Here is a 21168-nt window from a genome sequence, read left to right on the forward strand (position 1 = left end):
CATAGGGACAAAGAGATGGGCATATGGAGAGATTAAGAATTAGCCTTTATGGTTGCAGTTATCCATTTGTGATACCTGCATACATGGGTATACAGAACTGGTACACATTTTGGCACACAATGGAAATATCCGGAGGACACCAGGCCTTACAGTGAGCTGTTGCACATCAGTGGATCCGCTGAGTCACCCTGGAAGGGAGAGAGCAGATTAGCTATGGCCTCAGAGCAACCAGTCTTGGGTCTCAGACACTCAGAGGTTATCAAGTCTTTGCCCAGGCAGACCCCAGCCTTCCAGCCTGGCCAATAGGAAGAGACTTATTGTATCTGTGAACCAATGGGAGAACAGGAATTAATGCTACCACAGGGAGGAGAAATCAACTGCTCAGGACACACTGGCTTAATCCCTGGCCAATGTGACCAATCACAGGGAGGGGGTGGAGCTGTGTTAAAGAAGTCAGAGCCTCATTCATTTTGTCCCCCCTCCCCCCCCCCCCCCCCGAAAAACTCTTTGTCAAGCCACTGGGAGAAGGTGCATTATTTCCAGAGAATCTGAAACATTTCCTTACCCAGGAATGGGGGACAGGGTAGTCTTGAAGATCAAGGTCAGGACTAACACCCTAATTTACAGGGTACCATAGAAAATAAAAATTCAGACCAGGTTCGAATATATACAGTTTTAGACAACAAGAGTAGTGCCTTAAACCGAGTGTGGGACTGTCTTGAGTGTGGGGCTCTGGGTCCCAGCACAGCTTGCACAATTGTGAATTAGGCCCTCAGTGGGGGATGAGAGGAAACACCTGATATTTAGAACACACATCCCTGTCTCATCAATCCAGAGACAGAGAGGGGATTATAGAGTAAAGGAAGGAGGACAAAGAGGTAGAAGGGGCTCCTTCTTTTCCCAGAACCAAGACCAGATCCAAAAATATACAAGCGAGACATTAGCTTCAGTGATTGCAATGAGTATTCTAATGCTTACCTTAAAAATAAAATTCCAGGACAAACCAGAATTGCAATTTCAAAGAAACACAGGGTCAGTATGGTGCTCTGCTGAACCGTACAGGAGCCATTTGCTTTGGCAAATGGCAAATCCAGTCTATTCTGATTACTCTTTGTTGAAAAGTTTGGCGTTTTGTTCATCATGGACTTTTTTTTTTGCATGGATTATTTTAAAAATATTTCATTGGAAAAGGATTTATTTTGGTCACTGAGATTTTGGTGCCCCTTAAAGGTTTGCTAGTAGCTCGTGCCTCCCTGCTTTTTTATAGGCTCACCCCATTTCCCCACCTTCAGTTTCTAACCTTCAACACTATGCCCACCCCCAGGGCTACATGCCCCCCCCCCCCCCCCGCCCCCGGGCTCCCACTCTGAGCAAGGCAGAGGACTGAGCAGAGAGAACAGGACAGTGAGACTGGCCAGGTGCGAGGGAAGGCTGGGCATCAGGGCCAGGCCTCCAGACTCTGGATGGAAGGAAGACAGGATCCACCCTGAGAGGAAGCGGGACCCAGGACAGGAGAGAAGGGGACTCACTTTGCAGGTTTGGGAACCTCTGTTGGGGAAGCAGCGCACATCATGTGTCTTCCCAACTCGACATTGTAAAACGTTTTGCAGTTGATGTTGGGCATGGTTCTGACATCGAGCACATGAGCTCTAATGGATTCACTGCTGTTGGGGGATTTAGGGGGACAGTCAGAGGCTTGGTCCAGTGCACCCTTGAATAGTGATGTAAAGAACCAAGGCCCTGGATGTTGAAGAAGATGGGGCTGGGTGACTCAGTGCTGTGGTCATGAAAAGGGACATATTTCTTGAACTGCTGGTCCTGAGGGTGGGAAGAGCTTGTGTTTGACCTTGGACTTCTGGAACTGAGGGTGGAAGGGACTTAGGGCCTGGATACTTGGGTCTATGGGAGGAGGTACCTAGAGGCAAACACTCTTGTGTCTGAGGAAGGTGGGAGCTGGGCCCTCCATACCTAGGTCTCTGGAGATGCATCTGGGGTGGCTGGGGTCCTAAACTCCTGGGTATGTGGGATTGAGGCCTGGGGTGCAAGGATTATGGAACTAGGGGAGAAGTTCTAAAGGTCAGAGCTTTTGGGTCTGATGGCAGAGGGCCTGGATGCCTGGGTGCCTGGGCCTGAAGGAGAAGGGGTTTGGGGATCTGGAATCTTGGATCTGTTACCTGTCTGCTGGATCTGAGGGAGAAGGGAGCTGGGCCTGGTTGACTTGGTCCCAGAGGCCACCTTACCTACAAAGGGGGAGGTGATGCCCTAGATGGAAACAGTACATCTGGTCCCAGTGGGGTTGTAGTGGGAGGGCATATCAACTGTGCTCACAGTTGGTGACAGCTGGGCTGGACTGTGCAGCTTCACCAGCATGATGTCATGAGTGAGGGTGACATAGTTGTACTGGGGGTGGATGAATGACTCTGTAGCTTTGGTCTCCAGGAGCTCTGCATCAAGCAGAAGATCACTGCCCATTTGTACTATGTATACTCTCTTTGAGAAACAGAAAGCAACCTTCAGAGGGAGACACTGGGACTAAGAGATAAGGGTAAAGCCCCAGAGATAGGGGAACATAGACCTGGAACAAGGGGGTCAGAGGCCCAGCGGGAGACACAGACAAGATCCCAAAAACAGAAAAGGAGTCACTGTGGCCCCCCTGTCACATACCTCAGGTGGCACTGGGTGACCGTGAGCACCCACTGCTTGCTGACCAGCACATCTGAACAATGGAACTCATTGTCATACAATAGGGCCACCTGCCACAGCTGCTTGCCTCTTGGACATGGAGATCTATTAACAATCTTTTCCTCAGTATTGTTGGCTGCATGGAGACATGGAAAGAGTGTGGGTAGCAGGCACCAGGGGAAGACTGAGGTCACAGTGGGTGGATGCTCAGAGACAGTGAGGGAGAGAGACAGACAGAGAGGTGTGGACTGAGCACAGTGCAGAGAAAGCTGCAGACAGAGATGGGGACCCACAGAGGGAGCCTGCTCAGGACCCAGTTGGAGCATCTGGTCTGGAGGCAACCCCAGAGGCTGATGGGAGAGACACTGAGGGCAGGAGGCAGCCTGGAGGGCACAGGGTCCCCAGGAGCCAGAAGAAAGCAGGAGGAAAGGGGCCCCAGCAGGAGAGCCCTGTTTGCCTTGGAGGAAGTTTCTGTGGGGTGGGGGTGGGGGCAGGCGGGGTCCTGACTGGGCTTCTGGGAAGAGGGCAACGCCCTAGAGGGAGAAGATGGGGACAGTTACAGGCCCAGGAGCAAGGTCAGGCTTCCCAGTCTGGCCCTCATCTTCTAGTCCAGCAGCTCCCAGGGCCAAGGATAGCAGCAGGATCAGCAGGGGTGAGAGATGGGGACCTGCCATGTGGTCTCTGGGAGCCTCAGGGGGCTGCCATGTGGAGGGAGGAGGAAGCATGTCTTTTGCTGGGGCTGGAAGGACAGAGTTCAGGAACCAGGAGTCCTGGTCCCCAGGCCCTTTTGTGCCCTCAGACCCAGGAGCCCTAGTCTGCAACCACCTGCTTCTTCAGACTCAGAAGTCCAGGCCGGAGACACCCTTCCACTCTGAATCTAGGGATCGAGCTTTCTCTCCCTCCCCATTTGTAATTCGCTATCCCACGTTCTTTTGAAGTAAAAGATCCAAAACTCCAGACCTCCAACCCCCCTTTCTCACAACCAGAAGTTTTGGCCCTTATTGCTCTCCCCTTAGGAGCAAAAGCCACATGTGCATCCAGATGCACCTACCCCACCCAAAATGCGACTCCTTCTCACCTGTGGCAGGTCTGACCTGATCTACATTTCAGAGCAGGTTGGGATTCAACGGTGTCCAACCTAGTGCAGAGAGTTCCTCGTGTAGCACACCTGCCTCAATCCCCACCCCCCAGGGACCAGAGCACATGTACAGTTCAGCTCTGGGGTGCTCCTACCTGCATTTTCTCGTATCTGGAACCCCTGAGGCAGCTGAACCCAGAGGCCCGAATTCTACCTGCACCCTCACTGCTGAGGTCAGGGTGGGTTGTACCCTGGGTGTTTGGCGCCAGTACATTCTGTCTCCACCGTCCCTGCTGGCAGCTATGCAGGGAGGGGCCAGATGCTGGTGCTGAAGGCCAGGACCAGAGGTCAAGGACCTGCCCAGCTCAGGAATGGACTGTGTCCTGGGGACACTGCTTTGGCCATTTTTCTTGTCCTCATCCCCTCGCATGCATGGTCCAGAGTCTAGATGCTGCACCCCAACTCTGGTCAGCCTGTGGGAGCTTTTCCAGGCTGAGTCTCAGATGTGGCTTTGAGCCTGAACCTAATACCCACCCTAGGAGAGGGTTATGAGTGAGTAAGAGAAGGCTTTTCTAATTCCACCCACTCAATGCTCACTGTTTCACTCAGATTTCTATACACGTTATGTGTTTGTAACAAAAATATCTGTACTCAACATTATCTAATGTAACTTCTCATTGACTGTATAAAAATCCTAAACAATTGTTCCTCTTAGTACACTAGGATCATTTCTCCCTTTTTTAATACTGTTATATAATGTTCTACAGTATCATTTTTTTCCTCTGCTTTAAGTGATCTCTTTCACTTTGAATCATTTTCATTAAAACAATGGTGGGATGAATTTCTTGGCGTATTCCTCTTTGGTCATTGTGCTATTCCTTCCTTTTATAGCCACTGAGCATGTTACTCTGAGCCAGGATCTATTCTGATTCCTGAGGACATGGCGTCAAGGAAACAGCAAAAATCCCTTCACCGAAGCTCTTACTCCAGTGGGTGGAGAACTTGAATAAAGAAATGACAACTTCAAATTTACAGTTTTTCATGTGGGGGTACATGCTATGGAGAAAAATAAAACCAGAAGGAGAGATAGGGCATTATTGGTTTCCCTTTTTCTCAGCAACCCTTGTGGTTATACTCTTAGGAAAGGTGGTTGGAAAGACTCCGTGTGAAGAGGATGTTTAAACAAAATCTTGAAGGAGCAGGTGAATGGATCCATGCAGCTACTTGGGAATCACTGAATCATAAGCAGAGCAAACACCAAAATATGTTTCATTCCTCAGTGTGAGCCCATTTTTTTTCTCAGTTCTGACCTCTAATGCAATTCTCTCTCTCTCTGATAATTTGGCTCCATAATAGACAATATTGTGGGTTACCCAAGCAGTAACTCCATCTGCCATTTGTCAGAACCTTGATTTAGTTTGGGCAATCTGCTCTGCTCATGGTGAGTACAGAGAAGCATTACTGCACCAAACACAGAGCCATATTCTGCTTTGCAGGGATTGGTTTAGAAATGGACATGCGATGTAGTGAGGACCAATGAGGAGTAAGGGGGAAACCACTGGGTTACTTCTGGGAACTGCTTTCTTCTTTCCAGGGTGAGACACAAGAGGAGTTCTCTTTCTTCTGTTAAACAGTTGTCCCTTGTGGATGTAAATTCTGGAAGTGAGGCAGCCCTCCTGGAACCATGGAGGAGAGTTACCAATAAGACAAAGCCATAGCCCCAGAGATGGACAAACAAGGAGATGGAGATAGTCAGGGTCTTTGGTGAGTTCACTGAGCTAGTGAATTAACGTTCTATGGAGTCCCTTCATCTCATGTTGTCTTCAGGTTTGTGTTCTGGTTCAAAGTTCTTTTTTGTTCCCACACCCACACTGTTTTTGCTAAGACCTCTCTATGTTGTGTCCAAATTTCATATCAAGTTGAGAATTTGATCCCAAACCATAAATCCAAATCTCAGTCTAACTGGAATCTCCATGTGGAATCCAAATTAACAAACAAACCCAACCTGACATGCAGTGGTAGCTCTTTCTCCGGTTCTCTTCCCACAGCCTCTCCCAATCTCAGCCATTTGTACGCTTAGAAAATATATACCGAGATCAGCTCCGTACCAGGCTGGGCTAGGTGCTGAGGATACAGTGGAGCACAGACCTGGACACACCGAGCCCCTCTCTACAAGGAAAGTAGTCAAGCATAAAAGGAAAAATAATCAAATCATTGGAATCTTGAAGGTAAATGCACATTTACCATTTCAATGTGTGCTCTGAAGTACAGATGCAGAGGATCATGAAAGCCCTTCCAGGTGGATTTGACCCAGGGAGGAACAAAGAACTGAGAGTGCAAAGACCTGCAAGCATGAAAGGACTAGAAAACATGGAAGGGGCCTGGAGAGTACCATGGGGAGGAGACAGCAGGTGCAAAAGTCCAGAGATGGAATGAAGAAGTGATGGAGCTAGGACAACCGAGATTGTCTGGAACCCGGCAATGAAGCACCTTGAAGATCACGGTGAGTTGGTCTTTACTGTATGCACAATAATGAACCACTTGGCCTTTATTCATGGGACTGACATAAAACCTTTGTTACTTCACAATATCAATCTGGCTTCCCTGTGAAAGAAGATAAGGAGTGGATGTGGAATCATGAAGGGATCATTCCTGCTGTCCAAGTGAGAGGTGATGGTGACTCAGATAAGGCCATTGGGGAGGAACCAATGGTAGGTAACAAGCGGAAGGATTCACGAAGCATTTAGGAGGGAAAATCAACAGACTATGGTGATGGATTGAACAAAACTGTGGTGAGGGAGGTGGAGATGTTAGGGCTTCAAGGTCTCTCATTTGATGGACTGTGTTGCCATTCAATGAGAAGGCATAGTCGGATTTTATCAAGAATTTATGAGGGGGTGGGCAGCACTTCAGCCCCTGATTTCAAGCATAATTCTAACTTCAGTCCTTACTTTGACACAGCTGTCAACTGTAACCTCTACACGAGCCTGAGACTTAACCTGAGACCTCAGTCTTAACTAATCCTGAACCTCAATACTGCTTTATTCTTGACCAAGTCCAGTTTATACCTCAATGTGCTATCTACATCCTGACCAAGCTCCTGACTCCAAATATCAACTCAAGCTACATCTCACACCTCACTCTTGACTTGAACCCTGAACCCATAGTTACAAACCATACTAAACCTTGTCCCAAACACTAGATGTCCCCATGGAGTGGTCCCCAACCTGACTCCAGGCACAACCCAGCCTTCTCTCTGACTCCCTGTCTTCTTCCAGAAAGTCCATGTTGACGTCCTCTTCACAAAACCATCTCCAGTTCACCTCTGACACCGGTCCTGGCACTGTGATTCCAAATCCCAGCCCCATACTAATTCCCAACTCAATTTCTACCTGAAATTCTAACCTCGTTTGCACGTGCAACTCTTTCCTCACCCTTTTGTTAACTCTACACACCTCCCAGACTCTTCCTTTCACAAAATCTCTAAAATAGTCTTTATAGTAAAAATCTACTCAGTAACAACATAGTAATGTTGACACAACATTGAGTACATCAATCCAAGCCAAGTTCTCAAAACTACACCTCAAGACAAATGGGAGGATTAAATAAAATGGTGAAAGAAAAATGGATGGGCACTAGCAAGAACTCTATAAATATTACTGCCTTCCACATCACACAAAAAATAAAATACCTTCCATTTCTTGTTTTATGTTTAGTGTGATGTGTCAGACACTTGCTGAAACTTGTCATTATTCCTCACATAGATTCAAGTGAGTATTGTCTTCCTTGTTTTTATAGATGGAAAAAGGAGGATTAAAATAGGTGAGGTCCCTTGAAAGAAGTCATTCAACTTAGCAGCTAAAATAGGCAGAATTTGAATGCTGGGAGCTGCTAATGGTCTCACCATTGCACAAGCCTACGCTCTGCAAGGGTCATTTTCCTGAGACACCCTCCTATATGGTCAGTTTCCCAGTTGGTTGGAACAAATTCAGAACCCCATGAGTCTATTCATAATGTAACCTCCATTGTTGGCAATAATCCCCAAGCCAAGTCCTGCTGTGACCTTAGTTATAGTCCCTGCCTTGTTCCTAAATCCCATCCAGATACCCTCACCTATACTACCCTCACCCTCAGATGTATCTCCTGAACCTATGCCTGATGACTAGTCTTCCAGCTCGTGGTCACACCTGAGAATTGGAGTCCAACTGTCCAGCCAACTGTGCCTTGTTTTGAGGAATCCTGGACAATGGTCCTGGAATTTCTTGATTCATCACCCTGTGTTCTGAAGGCCAATTGTTTCTGACTTACTGGATTCACTTCCTCCTTCTTTAAAAACATTTCACTTCATTGGAAGCTATTCCCTCATATATTTTGGTGTCATAGGCAATGATACCTCTCTAAGCCTTCCCACCCATTTGGACGCATAAACAAGGGTGAGCTAACAAGATCATCACTTCTTTCCTAGAAATAATGATGAATCCAAGAGTCTGAGAAGGGTCTGTGTTCAAGCTGGACCCGTGTGAGATCTTCCCTGGGACTAATATCAAGATGCCAGGAGAAAGGGAGTCATTGTTTTTGCTGAGTGTGCTTAATTAAGTCTGTCTGTAGCTGCTATGTTCTCTCCAAGTCTATAGGGGCCAGAATGAGATAAAAGAAGGAAAGACACAAGCAGAGATGAGAAATGGCAGAAAAACATCAGAGAGAGAAACAGAAAGAGGGAGAAAGAGGTGGGAAGAGTAAGAGAAAAAGAGAGCTGATTGGCCTAAGTCACCATGTCAACAACTTGACACTCTGGTACCCATGTCAACTTCCTCTGATCATGAGCCATGCCCTCAGCCTTCTTAGCCATCTAAATGAATCAACACCCTCTTGTGCTTCAGCCAGTTTGGATGAGGCTCTGACACTTGTACCCAAGTGATCCCCGACTAAAGCAGAACTGACCTCCCTGTCTATGTGGGTCCTTCCAGCTTTTGTCCCCTCCTGGGTGCTCTGACCCTCTGCCACACTGCACAGTCCTCTCTGTCCCTGAGTTTCTGGTACACCCTGGACAAGTCACTTCCCCTCTATGTCATCACCCACCCACATTGTTAATACTAGAAATTAATCTCTCTGTGTACAAGGACATAACAGGATGCCTAAGAGTAATGAGGAAAATCCTGACCAATGATAGAAGAGGATGGTGCCCTGAGGGTCCAAAGAGAGGATACACTAGGGACTGAGCCGGTAACACTTCCCTGCCTCCAGTGAAGAGAACACTGAATCCAGTTAGAAAACATATGACAAGTGGACAGAGTTCCTTGCACACACACACACACACACACACACACACACACACAAATGGCAGGAACACTGAAGGAATGACCATGGTCCTCACCAGTGGGGAGGAATGATGCCTTGGAGCATCATCTTCAGGGGCCAATCATTGACAAAGGGGGTGGGGCTTCTACAAAGAGGACAAAGCCAGTGAGAGCCCTGAGAACTGGAGGTGTAGCCCATGGGAAAGAGAGTGTTTAATCTGCGGGAAATTCTGAGATTTGTCATCATGGGGATGGGGCATCTTTGAAGGAGCACTGAAATCCATGTCACCATTCCTTGGCCAATAGGGAGAGAGCATTACTGCCCCAAAAAACCCATAATAGGAGCAGGCAGCTGTTGTAGGGAACCCAGTCACATGCCAAACCAAAGTGGCTGACTAGCTGGTCAATGGCAGAGTCAGCACAAATGTCAGGAATTAACACTCGGAAAGGGAGTAGAAGGTTGTGTGTGGTCTACTCTGAGACTCTGTCCTCCATGGGCATCTCTTCTCACTCTCTTTAACTTCTCCTCCTTCCTGACTCTCATCTGCAGACAGGGATACTCAAGCAAAAGAACGCACATGTCCAACACTCCTGACCCCTGTGCTGTGTGAACCACAGGGGAAGTAGGCCTTCGGAATCTTTTTCTCACTGTGTACAGACAGGGAAGACCTCTGTGGATGACAACTGTGTAAAGTCACCCACTGCCACTCCTCCAGCCTCTACAAGTGTGAGAGATGAGGATAGAAAGAGGTCTCAGAGGTCACTCACCTGGCATCGGTCAGCTCCACTGCCACCTCCTGCACAGACCATGCCTCTGTGACTTACCCAGGTTAGACACCCTCACACAGCGTCTGGGGAAGGAGTTCTACTTCTGCACAGTTGAGGGTGTGAGGAAAGCTCTCTGAGGGGGCAGAGTTTGTAAGTTTTCAGAGAGCAACCTCTTTCTTCCACCCAAGTCTGTGAGCCCACAGCTGCCCAGGGGACTTTCTGTCCCACTTCACAGGGCTTACCACTTCTCACCACCTTAAACAAAGCCATGGACCTGCTGTTTCCTTTTCTCCACCTAGAGTAAAAGGTCCACTGGACCTGCCTTTTGTGTCTTTCTCTGAGTCATTTTCACATTAAGAATCAGGGAATTGGAGGATTTGGAGGAGCCCTTTGTGACACCCTGAGCCTCTCTCCCCAATTTTACCACCCCAGACCCCAAAGTACTCCATCTCAGCTGAATCCTACTTCATCCAAACATCACTTCCTCCTGGAGGCCCTCTCTCACCATTCAGAATAAAAAAAGCACTCCTCTATCACTTTCTACCTTCTTGTCATCTATGGTATTCCATTATAGCACTCACCCTATATCTTGTTTTATTTGATATGTATTTGTTCATTGTCTAGTTCCCCCACCTATCGGGCAACCCCATAAGGAAAGGGACTCATACAACTCAGCACTTGGGGCCTGTCAGACCCATACAAGTAAATGTTGAATTAATGACCAAAGGTGAATTTACCTTTCTTATTAGCCTTTGAGCTATAGACTTGAGGGGAAAATATCTCCCTGGCCCTTTTAGAAGCTGAAAGCTGTATTACATGCTCACATCTCATATAACCTTCACAACAGCTTTTTCTTGAGGGGAGGTAAAGTTTAATTGATGATGAATGACAAGGTATGGCTCCCCAGGCCCCCCATCCTTATACAGGGGGTTTGGTATGAAAAACACAGAGGCCAGGGAATTATCACTGGATTTGGGATAGACTTGGCACAAAGGCTTCCTAGTAACTGAGGGTGTCTCCTCCTCTCACTCAAGCTGGTGGTCCAGGGACCTGTTAGCATTTGGAGGCCATGTGGACCATATGATTCACCATCTTGTTTCTGTAGTCACATTCATTGTCATACCAGCAAATGAGCTTGACACAATGGTCATTGAGGACAATGTAAGCTTCAACATGGAAGATGAAAGGTGGGGAGTCACTGGTAATGTCACAGCGGGCAACCTGGTCCTCAGCATAGCCCAGGATGCCTTTGGTGGGTTCTACAGCCTCCCATGGTCTCTTGAGAAGTGATGGATCGGTAGGACTTGACCTGGTTTTGCTGCTTCCTGGTGGGTCACATTGCCATTCTGATACGAACCCCAATTCTTCACTGTGAAGAAGAATAAGAGGTTCTCTTAACTCCAAATTACCAAAGAAAGGATCTCGATGGACGTCTAGATTTTTGGGCTCAGAATGAAAGTGAGCTGGGACCTTGACTGTGGTCCTGGGAAAGGAACTATCTGGACTCCTGGATCTGAGAGATAAGGGTCTGGGAGACTTGGCTCTTAGTTTTGTGCAAGAAGGGGTCTTAACTTTTTGTGCAGAGTGGATCAATGGCTGCAGAGTTTCTACAACATGAGGAAGTGTGGAGGAGTGTGGGGTCTTGGAATGACTCAAGACCATGATGAGATGAGGAGAAACATGAGCAAGAATATAACTACCTGGCAAGCCAGAGAAGTTCAGTAACTGAAAGTAACCCCACGAGATGTTCTGATCATAAATTTTTTTTAACTGAGTGGGTTATTGCCTGAAGTCATGTCCTAAGGCCTATGTGATAGATAAACCTTAACCTTGAGCAGGTCCTGGCCATTGGTTTTATGCATCTGGAATAAAAACAACTTTCAATGTCAGCATGATCTGTTCTCCAGAACTGCAGAGATAAATACCCAGAGACTGGGAGGAGATGACCCCAGCATTCCTCATTGTTGTCCTTTACCTGACTACCCTGGTGAACTCTTTCCATGTGATGTTAACTATCCCGCATGCCCTGTAGAAGGAACATGTTCTTTCCATCTCACTATCTGTCCAATCCTAGTGATATCTCGGCTTTCCTTTGTATGAATTCCAAGAGGGCTATCACAAGTCATGGCAAAGAATTTGCCTCCAGGCTTGTGTAAAGGAGCTGAGAGGCAGGACCAGGTGTCTCCAGACAGACTTAGTGCAACTACTGGGTTTTTGTTACTTTTTAAAATTTCAGCTAGAATATTGTTTTGGAGTGGTATGTGGGGGAGAGGGGAAGGTGATGGAGCTTCATGGGGGTCGGTGACCAAAATCCCAGACATTTTTCAGTTCGTCAGTGGTCCAGAGAAAGGGTGAGGCTAGTGGTCTGGACTTTAGGGTGGAAAGGAGGAGGGGGCTGTGAGGCCAGAATACTGGGTCTGAGAAAGCAAGGGGTTGAAGCCTGGATTCTGGGTCTGAGAAAGCCTCCCAGACCCAGAATCCAGGTTACAGCCTTCCTGGATTGGGTTACAGCCTTCTGGGCCCGAGATATGAATGACCTGGGGTTTGAAGTCCTGGGTCTGAGAAAGAAGGTGACTGGGTGTTCAAACTCCTAGGTCTGAGCAGAGACTGGGGGTCCAGACTTTGGGTCTGAGGAAGGGAAGGTTGGGAAGGTTGGCTTCTGTATTTTGTGGGAGGGGGGGTTTCTCAGATTCCTCTGTGCAAAATATCTGTTTCAGCAAAATGTCTGCAATATGGAGGTGTTTAGATGTGGGTACAGAAAGATACAAAAGAGGGATGAGATGACATGAGGAAATATCTGGAGGATGTTGGTTAGAAGGGACTTCTCAGAGGAAAACATGAAAAATGCCTGAAAAGGGTGAGTCTTGGTTGGGAGAAGATCCCTCAGTCAGCAGGGTCTGACTGCCCGGGGAGTCCAGGACACCAGGCATCAGGAGACCTTGCTAGGCTCTGAGTCACAGGGGACTGCTTCCTCTTCCCTCTTTCCTTCCAGAGTTCCGCCCCGCCCCCCCCCCCCCCCCACCAGCCCCTGAATTCTGTGAGGACAGGAGCCCACCTACCCAGGTTCTCACCCCCACTGGCCTCTCTCACTCCAGACTCTGGCTGCTCACTTGAGCAGGCCCTCACTGGACTCCTGTGTCCTATCTCAGAGCCAGCAGTATCCGTTATGCAAACCTCCTCCTTCTCTACTTCTTTGTCACCTGTGAAATGCTCAAAACCTCTTTCCCATCCCTTTGCACACTTATGAAGAAGGCATTTCTGTCCTCCCTCCTTTCTTCCCTCTTTTCCTTCTCCCTCTCCTTTTCCCTCTCTCCCTCATTTTTTGGGTGGGAAAACTGAGGTCTGGAAAATGTACACAAACATGCCACTAAGCCAGTGAGGGGTTGGGGGAAGGAGACAAAGTGAAAGCTCAGAATCAGATCCATATTCCCTTCCCATCTCCCTCTTTTAAGGTCTCTCCCCAACCTGAGCTCTTCAGAGGTTCCCACCTGCATTTGTCAGGTTATAAAAGTGCACAGGAACAGAAAAGAAAATGGAAAGGAGGAAGCACTCATGACTATGTCCATGTGTGGTTGGTCCATGCTCTGTCCAATTTTATTCGGTGACCATTTTATTTTACATGGTGAAGACTCCATTCATATACATTGTTGTATCTTTTTAAATTTTGTGTCAGATAGCATCAACATTCTTGCATAACATTTCTTGCAATAATTTTTTGTATTATCTTGAGAAGCTTCATTAGTATCCTTTTCCTACATCAGTTTATTTTTTTATATAAAAAATCCAATAATTTGGAACATGTTCAGTGTTGCCACTGTTCTATGACAAATGATGTTGTGATGATTTCAAATCCTGCCCACATTTTGGATTTACTAAAATTACTAGGTCAAAAGTGATCAATAAGACCCTGGATTCACCTTGCTTTGCCTTTCTTCTATAAACATTGTAGCAATTTACAGTCCCAGTGGTGAAACTGCAGGTCTCACTGCACCTTTACCAGACCTGAGGTTTTTGAGTTTTGTTTTTATTTATAGGTTTTAAAATTATTTATTTATTTGTTTGTTTGTTTATTATTTATATATTGTTTATTCTTGTCCAGTTACAGTTGTCCCCATCCTGCCCTCCCCCTGCTGTTGCTCTCCCCTGCCCTATCCAACCCCAGTTCCCAAAGACAATCCCCACCCCATTGTCCTTGTTCATGGGTCCTTTGTACATGTTCTTTGACTTGACCCTTCCTCTTCTTTCTACTGTTATCTCCCTCCTCCCCTCTGGTTACTCTCAGTTAGTTCTTTACTTCCATGACTCTGGTTTTTGGGGTTTTTTTGCTCATTTATTTGTTATGTTGATTAGTTTCCACTTATAGGTGAGATCTTTATTAGAATATTGTTGACATTTTAATATGATTTTGAAAATGATAAAGTCAAAGTCAAATATGGCTATAAATCATGGATGTCTTTATTTATGTGAACTCCTGTTCAGGGCATAGGGATGGAGAAGTGAGAGTGTGGAGAAATTAGCAATTACTTTTCATGGTTTCATAAATCCACTTGTGGTACTTGCAAAGGCGGATGTAGATAACTGGGTCAAATGGTGGTCGACAAGGGAAATATGCAGAGGACAACAGGCCTTGTAGGGAGCCTCCGCACATCAGTGGATTGCCCGAGTCAAGCTGGAAGGGAAAGAGATTAGCTTTAGCTCCAGAGCAACCAACACTGAGGTCTCATATACTCCGAGGTTATCAAGTCTTAGTCCTGCCAGACCCCAGCCTTCCACCCTGGCCAATGAGAAGAGACTCATTGCCTCTGTGAACCAATGGGAGGGTAAGGATCAATGTTACCCTGGAAAGGAGAAACAACGTTTTCTGAACACATTGATTTGAGCACTGGCCAATGAGACCAATCACAGGGAGTGGGGGGGCTTCCAGGAAGTCAGAGCCCAATTCCACCGCCCCCCCCCCCATAGTGAATTACTCTGTCAAGGCACTAGAAGAGGGAGCATTATCTCCAGGGAATCTGATACATTTGTTTATCCAGGGTTGGGCAACAAGATAGTCCTCAAGCCAGGGGCCAGACCAATGCCATAATTTACAGGGTACATTGTAAAGTAAAAATACAGACTACCAGGTTCAAATATATGAAATTTAAGAAGATGGGAGGGACGTGTTAAACCAAATGTGGGACTGTCCCGAATGTGGGGCTCTGTGTCCCAACACAGCTTGCACAACAGTGGGGGACAAGGGGAGCCCCTGAGTTTTTAGAACACACATCCCTGTCCCATTAACCCTTTAACACACACCATTTCGCCTTCCTGGAAGTTGAGAGTGCAGATGTGAGAAAAGAGTGTGGGGGTACTAAGAGGTAAAAGATGAGAGTGGAAGAGAGAGGGGTAGAGAGAAGGATTGGGCGTGTGGCAAAAGATGAAGATGGAGAAAGTAAGAGTGACAGAGGCAGGGGGAGAGAAAGAGGGAGGAGAAGGAAGGAGAAGGGGAAGGAGAAGGAGAAGAAGAGGAAAGAAGAGGAGGAAGGAGGAGAAGGAGGAGAAAGGAGAGGGAGGAGGGAAGAGGGAGGAAGGAAGAAAAGGGAAAGGAAGAGAAGAGATCCCACGTGGATCAGAAGAAAACAAGGAAATTAAATGAGGTGTAGGAGAGAAATGAGGCAAGTTTATTCTCAGAAACAGAGAGGGGGTTACAGAGATGAGGTAGAGGGGCCCAAGAGAAGGAGGGGCTAATTCTTTTCCAAGAATTAGGACCAGGAACAAAGACATAGAAGCAGGACGTTAACCTCAGGCACATCTCAGTGACTGCAATGAGTATTTTACTGCATACCTTAAAAATAAAATTTAATATGAATTATACTTATGACAAAGCAGTATTCCAACTATAGATAAACACAGGGTCTGCACAGTGCTGTGCTGAACCCCATAGGAACCTGAGGCAAGTGGCGAATCCAGTCAATTCTGATTGGTCTTTGTTGGAAAGTCTGATATTTTGTTCACATCAATTTTTTTTGCATGAAGTATATTTAAATATTTCATTGGAATAGGAGTCATCTTGGTCACTGAGCTTTTGGTGCCCCTTAAAGTTTTGCTAGTAGCTCGTGCCTCCCTGCTTTTTCCGTAGGCTCACCCCATTTCCCTACCTTCAGTTTCTAATCTTCAACCCTGTGCCCACCCCCAGGGCCACATGGGCCCCCCCCCCCAGGCTCCCACTCTGAGCAAGGCAGAGGACTGAGCAGAGAGAACAGGACAGTGAGACTGGCCAGGTGCGAGGGAAGGCTGGGCATCAGGGCCAGGCCCCCAGACTCTGGACGGAAGGAAGACAGGCTCCATCCACCCTGAGAGGAAGCGGGACCCAGGACAGGAGAGGAGGGGACTCACTTTGCACATGTAGGAGAGTCTGTTAGGGGGAGCAGCACAGGTCATGTATCTTCTCGATATTGTAGGAAAAGTCCTCTTGCAGTACATGTAGGGATAGATGCTGACCTGCGAGCACATGAGCGCTTTTGGGTATGTCACTGTTGGGAAAGATAGCAGGACAGTCAGAAGCTTGGTCCGGTGGATGCACAGGGCCTGATGTAAAGAGTAGGGGCCCTGGACATTGAAGGAAAAAGAGGAGGGTGACTCAATGCTGTGGTCATGAAAAGGGATGTATCTCTTGGATGGCTGGTCCTAAGGGTGGAAGGGGCTTGTGTTTGACCTTCTGGGACTGAGACTGGAAGGGACTGACGGCCTGGATGCTTGGGTCTGTGGGAGGAGGTACCTAGAGGCAAATGCTCTTGTGTCTGAGGGAATTGGGAGCTGAGTCCTCCATACCCAGGTCTCTGGAGATGCATCTGGGGTACAGGAATTGTTGATCTCGGTGAAGAGGTGGATGGGGTTCTAAACTCCTGGGTGTGTGAGACAGAGTCTCAGCTCTGGGACAGAAGGAAGTGGGACTGGAGGAAGGGAACTAAAGTTCAGGGCTCCTGAGTCTGATGGTGGGGGGCCTGGGTGACTGGACGCCAGAGTGAAGGAGGAGAGAAATGGGGGGCCTGGGATCTTGGGTCTGTTACCTGTGTCCTGGATCTGAAAAAATAAAAATAAAAAATGGAGCTGTGTCTGGTTTAATGGGTCCCAGAGGCAGCCTCACCTATATCCATGGCAATGCTGCCCCAGCCGGAAACAGTACATTTGGTCCCAGGAGGTTTGCATTGGGAGGACACGCTGATTATCTTCACCGTGGAGGACAGCGGGGCTGGAGCGCTCAGCTTCACCAGCATGAGGTCATTAACGTGCGTGACTCCACTAAACCGAGGGTGGATGAATGACTTTGTGGCCCTGATTCTCTGCACATCCCCATGGAGTAAAATATCACTGCCCATTTGCACGGTGTACTCCCTTAAAAACAAAAAGCAGCACTTAGAAAGAGACCATGTGACTGAAAGAGGGGGGACCAAGCCCTACAGGGAAGGGGACAGAAGCCCGGGGCCAAGGTGGAGAGGCTCAGAGAGATGTGGACGAGGATGCAGAGAGAGAAATGGAGTCGCCATGGCTCCCCTGTCACATACCTCAGGTGGCAGTGGGCGACCGTGAGCACCCACAGCTCGCTGAGCAGCACGCCTGAACAGTGGAACTTATGACCGTCAAACAGGGCCACCTGCCAGGGCTGCTTGCCTTTTGGACACAGAAATCCATTAATAATCCTTTCGCCGGTGTTGTTGGCTGCATGGAGACATGGAAAGAGCGTGGGTAGCAGGCACCAGGGGAAGACTGGTCACAGCGGATGGATGCCCAGAGACAGTGAGGGACAGAGACAGACATGGAGGCATGGAGAAGGGCTGGGGCAGAAACTGAGCACAGGGCAGAGAAAGCTGCAGACAGAGATGGGGACTCATGGAGGGAGCCTGCTGGGGACCCGGGGTGGGGGTCATCTGGTCTGGAGACAACCCCAGAGGCTGATGGGAGAGACACTGAGGGCAGGAGGCAGCCTGGAGGGCACAGGGACCCCAGGAGTCAGAAGGAATCAGGAGGGAAGGGGCCCCAGCAAGAGAGCCCTGTCTGCCTGGGAGGAAGCTGCTGCAGGTGGTGGGGTCCTAACTGGGGGACTTTTTGGACAGAGAAGGTGAGGACAGTGTCAGGCATAGGGCAAGGTGAGGCCTCCCCATCTGGCCCTTACCTTCTAGTCCAGCAGCTCCCAGGGCTAAGGACAGCAGCAGGATCAGCAGGGGCGAGAGACAGGGACCTGCCATGTGGCCTCTGGGGCCGTCCGGGGGCTGCTGCTTGGAGGAAGGAGGAAAGGCGTCTTCTGCTGGGACTGGAAAGACAGAGAGTTCGGGAACCAGGAGTCCTGGTCCCCAGGCCCTTCTGCACCCTCAGACCCAGGAGCCCCTAGCCTGCACCTTCCTTCTTCCTCATCCACAGAAGTCTAGGCTGGAGACACCCTTCTCTACTTAGAACCTGGGGATCTGGTTTCCTATGTCGCCACATTTATAATTCTGTATCCCAAGTCCCTTTTAGGTAAAAGACCAAAAACTCCAGGCCTCCCACCCCTCTTTCTCACAACCAGGAATTTTGGCCTCTGTTGCTCCCCACTTAGGAACAAGAGTCAGCTGTCCATCCACTGGCACCAACCTCACTCCAAATGAGGCTCCTCACCTGTGGTGGGTCTGATATGATCTGGGCTTCAGAGCAGGTTGGGGTTCAACTGTGCCCCACCCTGTGCAATACCAGCCTTATATAGCACACGCACCCCATCCAAAACCCAGGGTCGTGGAGTGCAGGTGAACTCAACTCTGGGATGCTCCTACCCGCATTTGTTCTTATCTGGAACTCTTGAGGCAGCTAAAGCCATTGGCATGAACTCTACCTCTCCCCCCACTTCCAAGGCCAGGTTGGAGCAGTACCCAGAGGGGTTGGCCCCAGCTCACTCTAGATCCACCATCCCTAGTGGCAGCTACCCAGGGAGGGGCCGGGTGCTGGCACTCAGGGGCAGAAACAGGGGTCAGGGATCTGCCCAGCTCAGGAATGGACTGTGTCCTGGGTTCTACAGGGTGGCCAATTTTCATTCCCTCAACCCCTAGACCTTTTCCCCTCACTCTGGGCAGCCTGTGGAAACTTGTCCAGTCTGAATGTCAGACGTGTCTTTGAGCTTGAACCCAACCCCAAGACTAATGTATGGGGGTGAATTAAATAAGAAGGCTCTGCTAACTCCACCTACCAAACTGTTTCTAAGTGAAACTGTTTACTGTTTCACTTAGATTTTTATATGTATCACATATTTGCAACAAAAATGTCTGTACTCAACATTATCGAACGTTACCTTTTATTTACTCTATAGAATATACTGAACAATTTTTTTTGTCTTAGGGCATTTATAATACTCCTCCTTTTATACTTTTGTATAATAGTCTACACTAGTTTTTTTCTGATTTATATAGTCTGCTTCATTTTGAAGTAGATTTGAGTCAGTTTCATTATAACGAAGGCAAGTTGAATTTCTGGTATGTTCATCTTTGCCCATTGTAGTCACTGAGAAATTCCGCTGAACATTTACTTTGTTGCAGAATCTATTCTGGGTGATGGGGACACAGCATCAACCAAAGGGCAAAATTTTTTCACAGAAGCTCTCATTCCAGTGAGGGGTATTCTTTAGTAAAGAAGAAGGAGAAAGAGAAGGACTTCAAGTTTATAGTTCATTATGTGGCTGTAAGTGCTATGGAGAAAAATAAGACCAGAAGGAGAGATAGGGCATTATTGGTTTCCCTTTTTCTCAGCAGCCCTGTGACTATACTCTTAGGAAAGGTGGTTGGAAAGACTCCGTGTGAAGAGGATGTTTAAACAAAATCTTGAAGGAGCAGGTGAATGGATCCATGCAGCTACTTGGGAATCACTGAATCCTAAGCAGAGCAAACACCAAAATATGTTTCATTCCTCAGTGTGAGCCCATTTTTACCTCACTTTTGACCTCTAATGCAATTCTCTCTCTCTCTCTGATAATTTGGCTCCATAATAGACAATATTGTGGGTTACCCAAGCAGTAACTCCATCTGCCATTTGTCAGAACCTTGATTTAGTTTGGGCAATCTGCTCTGCTCATGGTGAGTACAGAGAAGCGTTACTGCACCAAACACAGAGCCATATTCTGCTTTGCAGGGATTGGTTTAGAAATGGACATGCGATGTAGTGAGGACCAATGAGGAGTAAGGGGGAAACAACTGGGTTATTTCTGGGAACTGCTTTCTTCTTTCCAGGGTGAGACACAAGAGGAGTTCTCTTTCTTTTGTTAAACAGTTGTCCTTTGTGGATGTAAATTCTGTAAGTGAGGCTGCCCTCTTGGAACCACAGAGTAAAGTTACCAATAGACAAAGCCATAGCCCCAGAGATGGACAAACAAGGAGATGGAGATAGTCAGGGTCTTTGGTGAGTTTCCTGAGCTGGTGAATTAACATTCCATGGAACCCCTCCATCTCATGTCATCTTCAGGTTTCCTTTCTTGTTTAAAATTTTGTTGTTTTGTTGTTGTCACAGCCAAACTTTTTCTTCTTTTAAATTCAAATATCAACATTGTGTCCAAATTTCATATCAAGTTGAGAATTTGATCCCAAACCATACATCCAAATCTAATTCTAACTAGAGTGTCTATGTGGAATCCAAATTAACCAATACACCCAATCTTATCTGCAGCATAGCTCTTTCTGCTGCTCTCTTCCCACCACATCTTTCAGACTCAACCATTTATTCACTTAGTTCATATGTACTGAGACTAGCTCTATAGCAGAGTGGGCTACAGACCTGGATACAAAGAGTTCCTTCATTCAAAAAAGTGACACTCAACTTTAAAAAGAAAAAATAATCATAACACTGGTATATAAAGATAGTAACTTTACTTTAATGTGTACTCTGAAATAAAGGTACAAAGGATTATAAAAGCCTTTCCAAGGAGATTTGACTCAGGAGGCAACAAAGACCTGGGAGTGGAAAGAACAATAAGCATGAACTACAAAAAATGGAGAATACCACGTAGAAAAAACAGCAGGTGCAAAGGTCCTGAGATTGAAGGGTAATGTGGATGGAGCTCAGGGAACAGATGATGTCTGGAACCAGACAACGAAGCACCTTGGACATCATGGTGAGTTGGTCTTTACCTTATAGACAAGGGTGAACTGCTTAGACTTTATTCAGGAGAGTGACATAAAATTTTTGTGTTTTCATAATATCAATCTGGCTACTATGGAGGAGGATTCAAAGGAGATGAACAGACATGAAAAGGCCATTGCTGTTGTCCAAGTGAGAGATGATGGTGACTCAGATAAGGCCATTGGGGAGGAACCAATGGTAGGTAACGAGCGGAAGGATTCACGAAGCATT

The 21168-nt window shown here is 47.4% G+C and overlaps 2 protein-coding genes across 2 annotated transcripts; both read right to left on the reverse strand.

Annotated features, from left to right (window-relative positions):
- Nucleotides 1-2262: 2262 nt before the first annotated feature.
- Nucleotides 2263-3418, reverse strand: LOC114510585 (kallikrein-7-like). The gene is made up of 3 exons (XM_028529130.2): nucleotides 3278-3418; nucleotides 2665-2818; nucleotides 2263-2488 (listed from the first exon to the last, which is right to left on the reverse strand). The coding sequence occupies exons 1-3, from the start codon at nucleotides 3405-3407 to the stop codon at nucleotides 2263-2265; spliced, it is 510 nt and encodes a 169-aa protein (XP_028384931.2). The 5' UTR covers nucleotides 3408-3418.
- A 5712-nt stretch (nucleotides 3419-9130) lies between these two features.
- LOC114510586 (kallikrein-7-like) lies at nucleotides 9131-18216 on the reverse strand. The gene is made up of 7 exons (XM_028529132.1): nucleotides 18201-18216; nucleotides 17978-18115; nucleotides 17370-17523; nucleotides 16952-17199; nucleotides 16201-16337; nucleotides 9826-9854; nucleotides 9131-9203 (listed from the first exon to the last, which is right to left on the reverse strand). The coding sequence occupies exons 1-7, from the start codon at nucleotides 18214-18216 to the stop codon at nucleotides 9131-9133; spliced, it is 795 nt and encodes a 264-aa protein (XP_028384933.1).
- Nucleotides 18217-21168: the final 2952 nt, after the last annotated feature.

The sequence above is a fragment of the Phyllostomus discolor genome, chromosome 12, assembly GCF_004126475.2.
Source record: "Phyllostomus discolor isolate MPI-MPIP mPhyDis1 chromosome 12, mPhyDis1.pri.v3, whole genome shotgun sequence".
Taxonomy (NCBI): Eukaryota; Metazoa; Chordata; class Mammalia; order Chiroptera; family Phyllostomidae; genus Phyllostomus; species Phyllostomus discolor.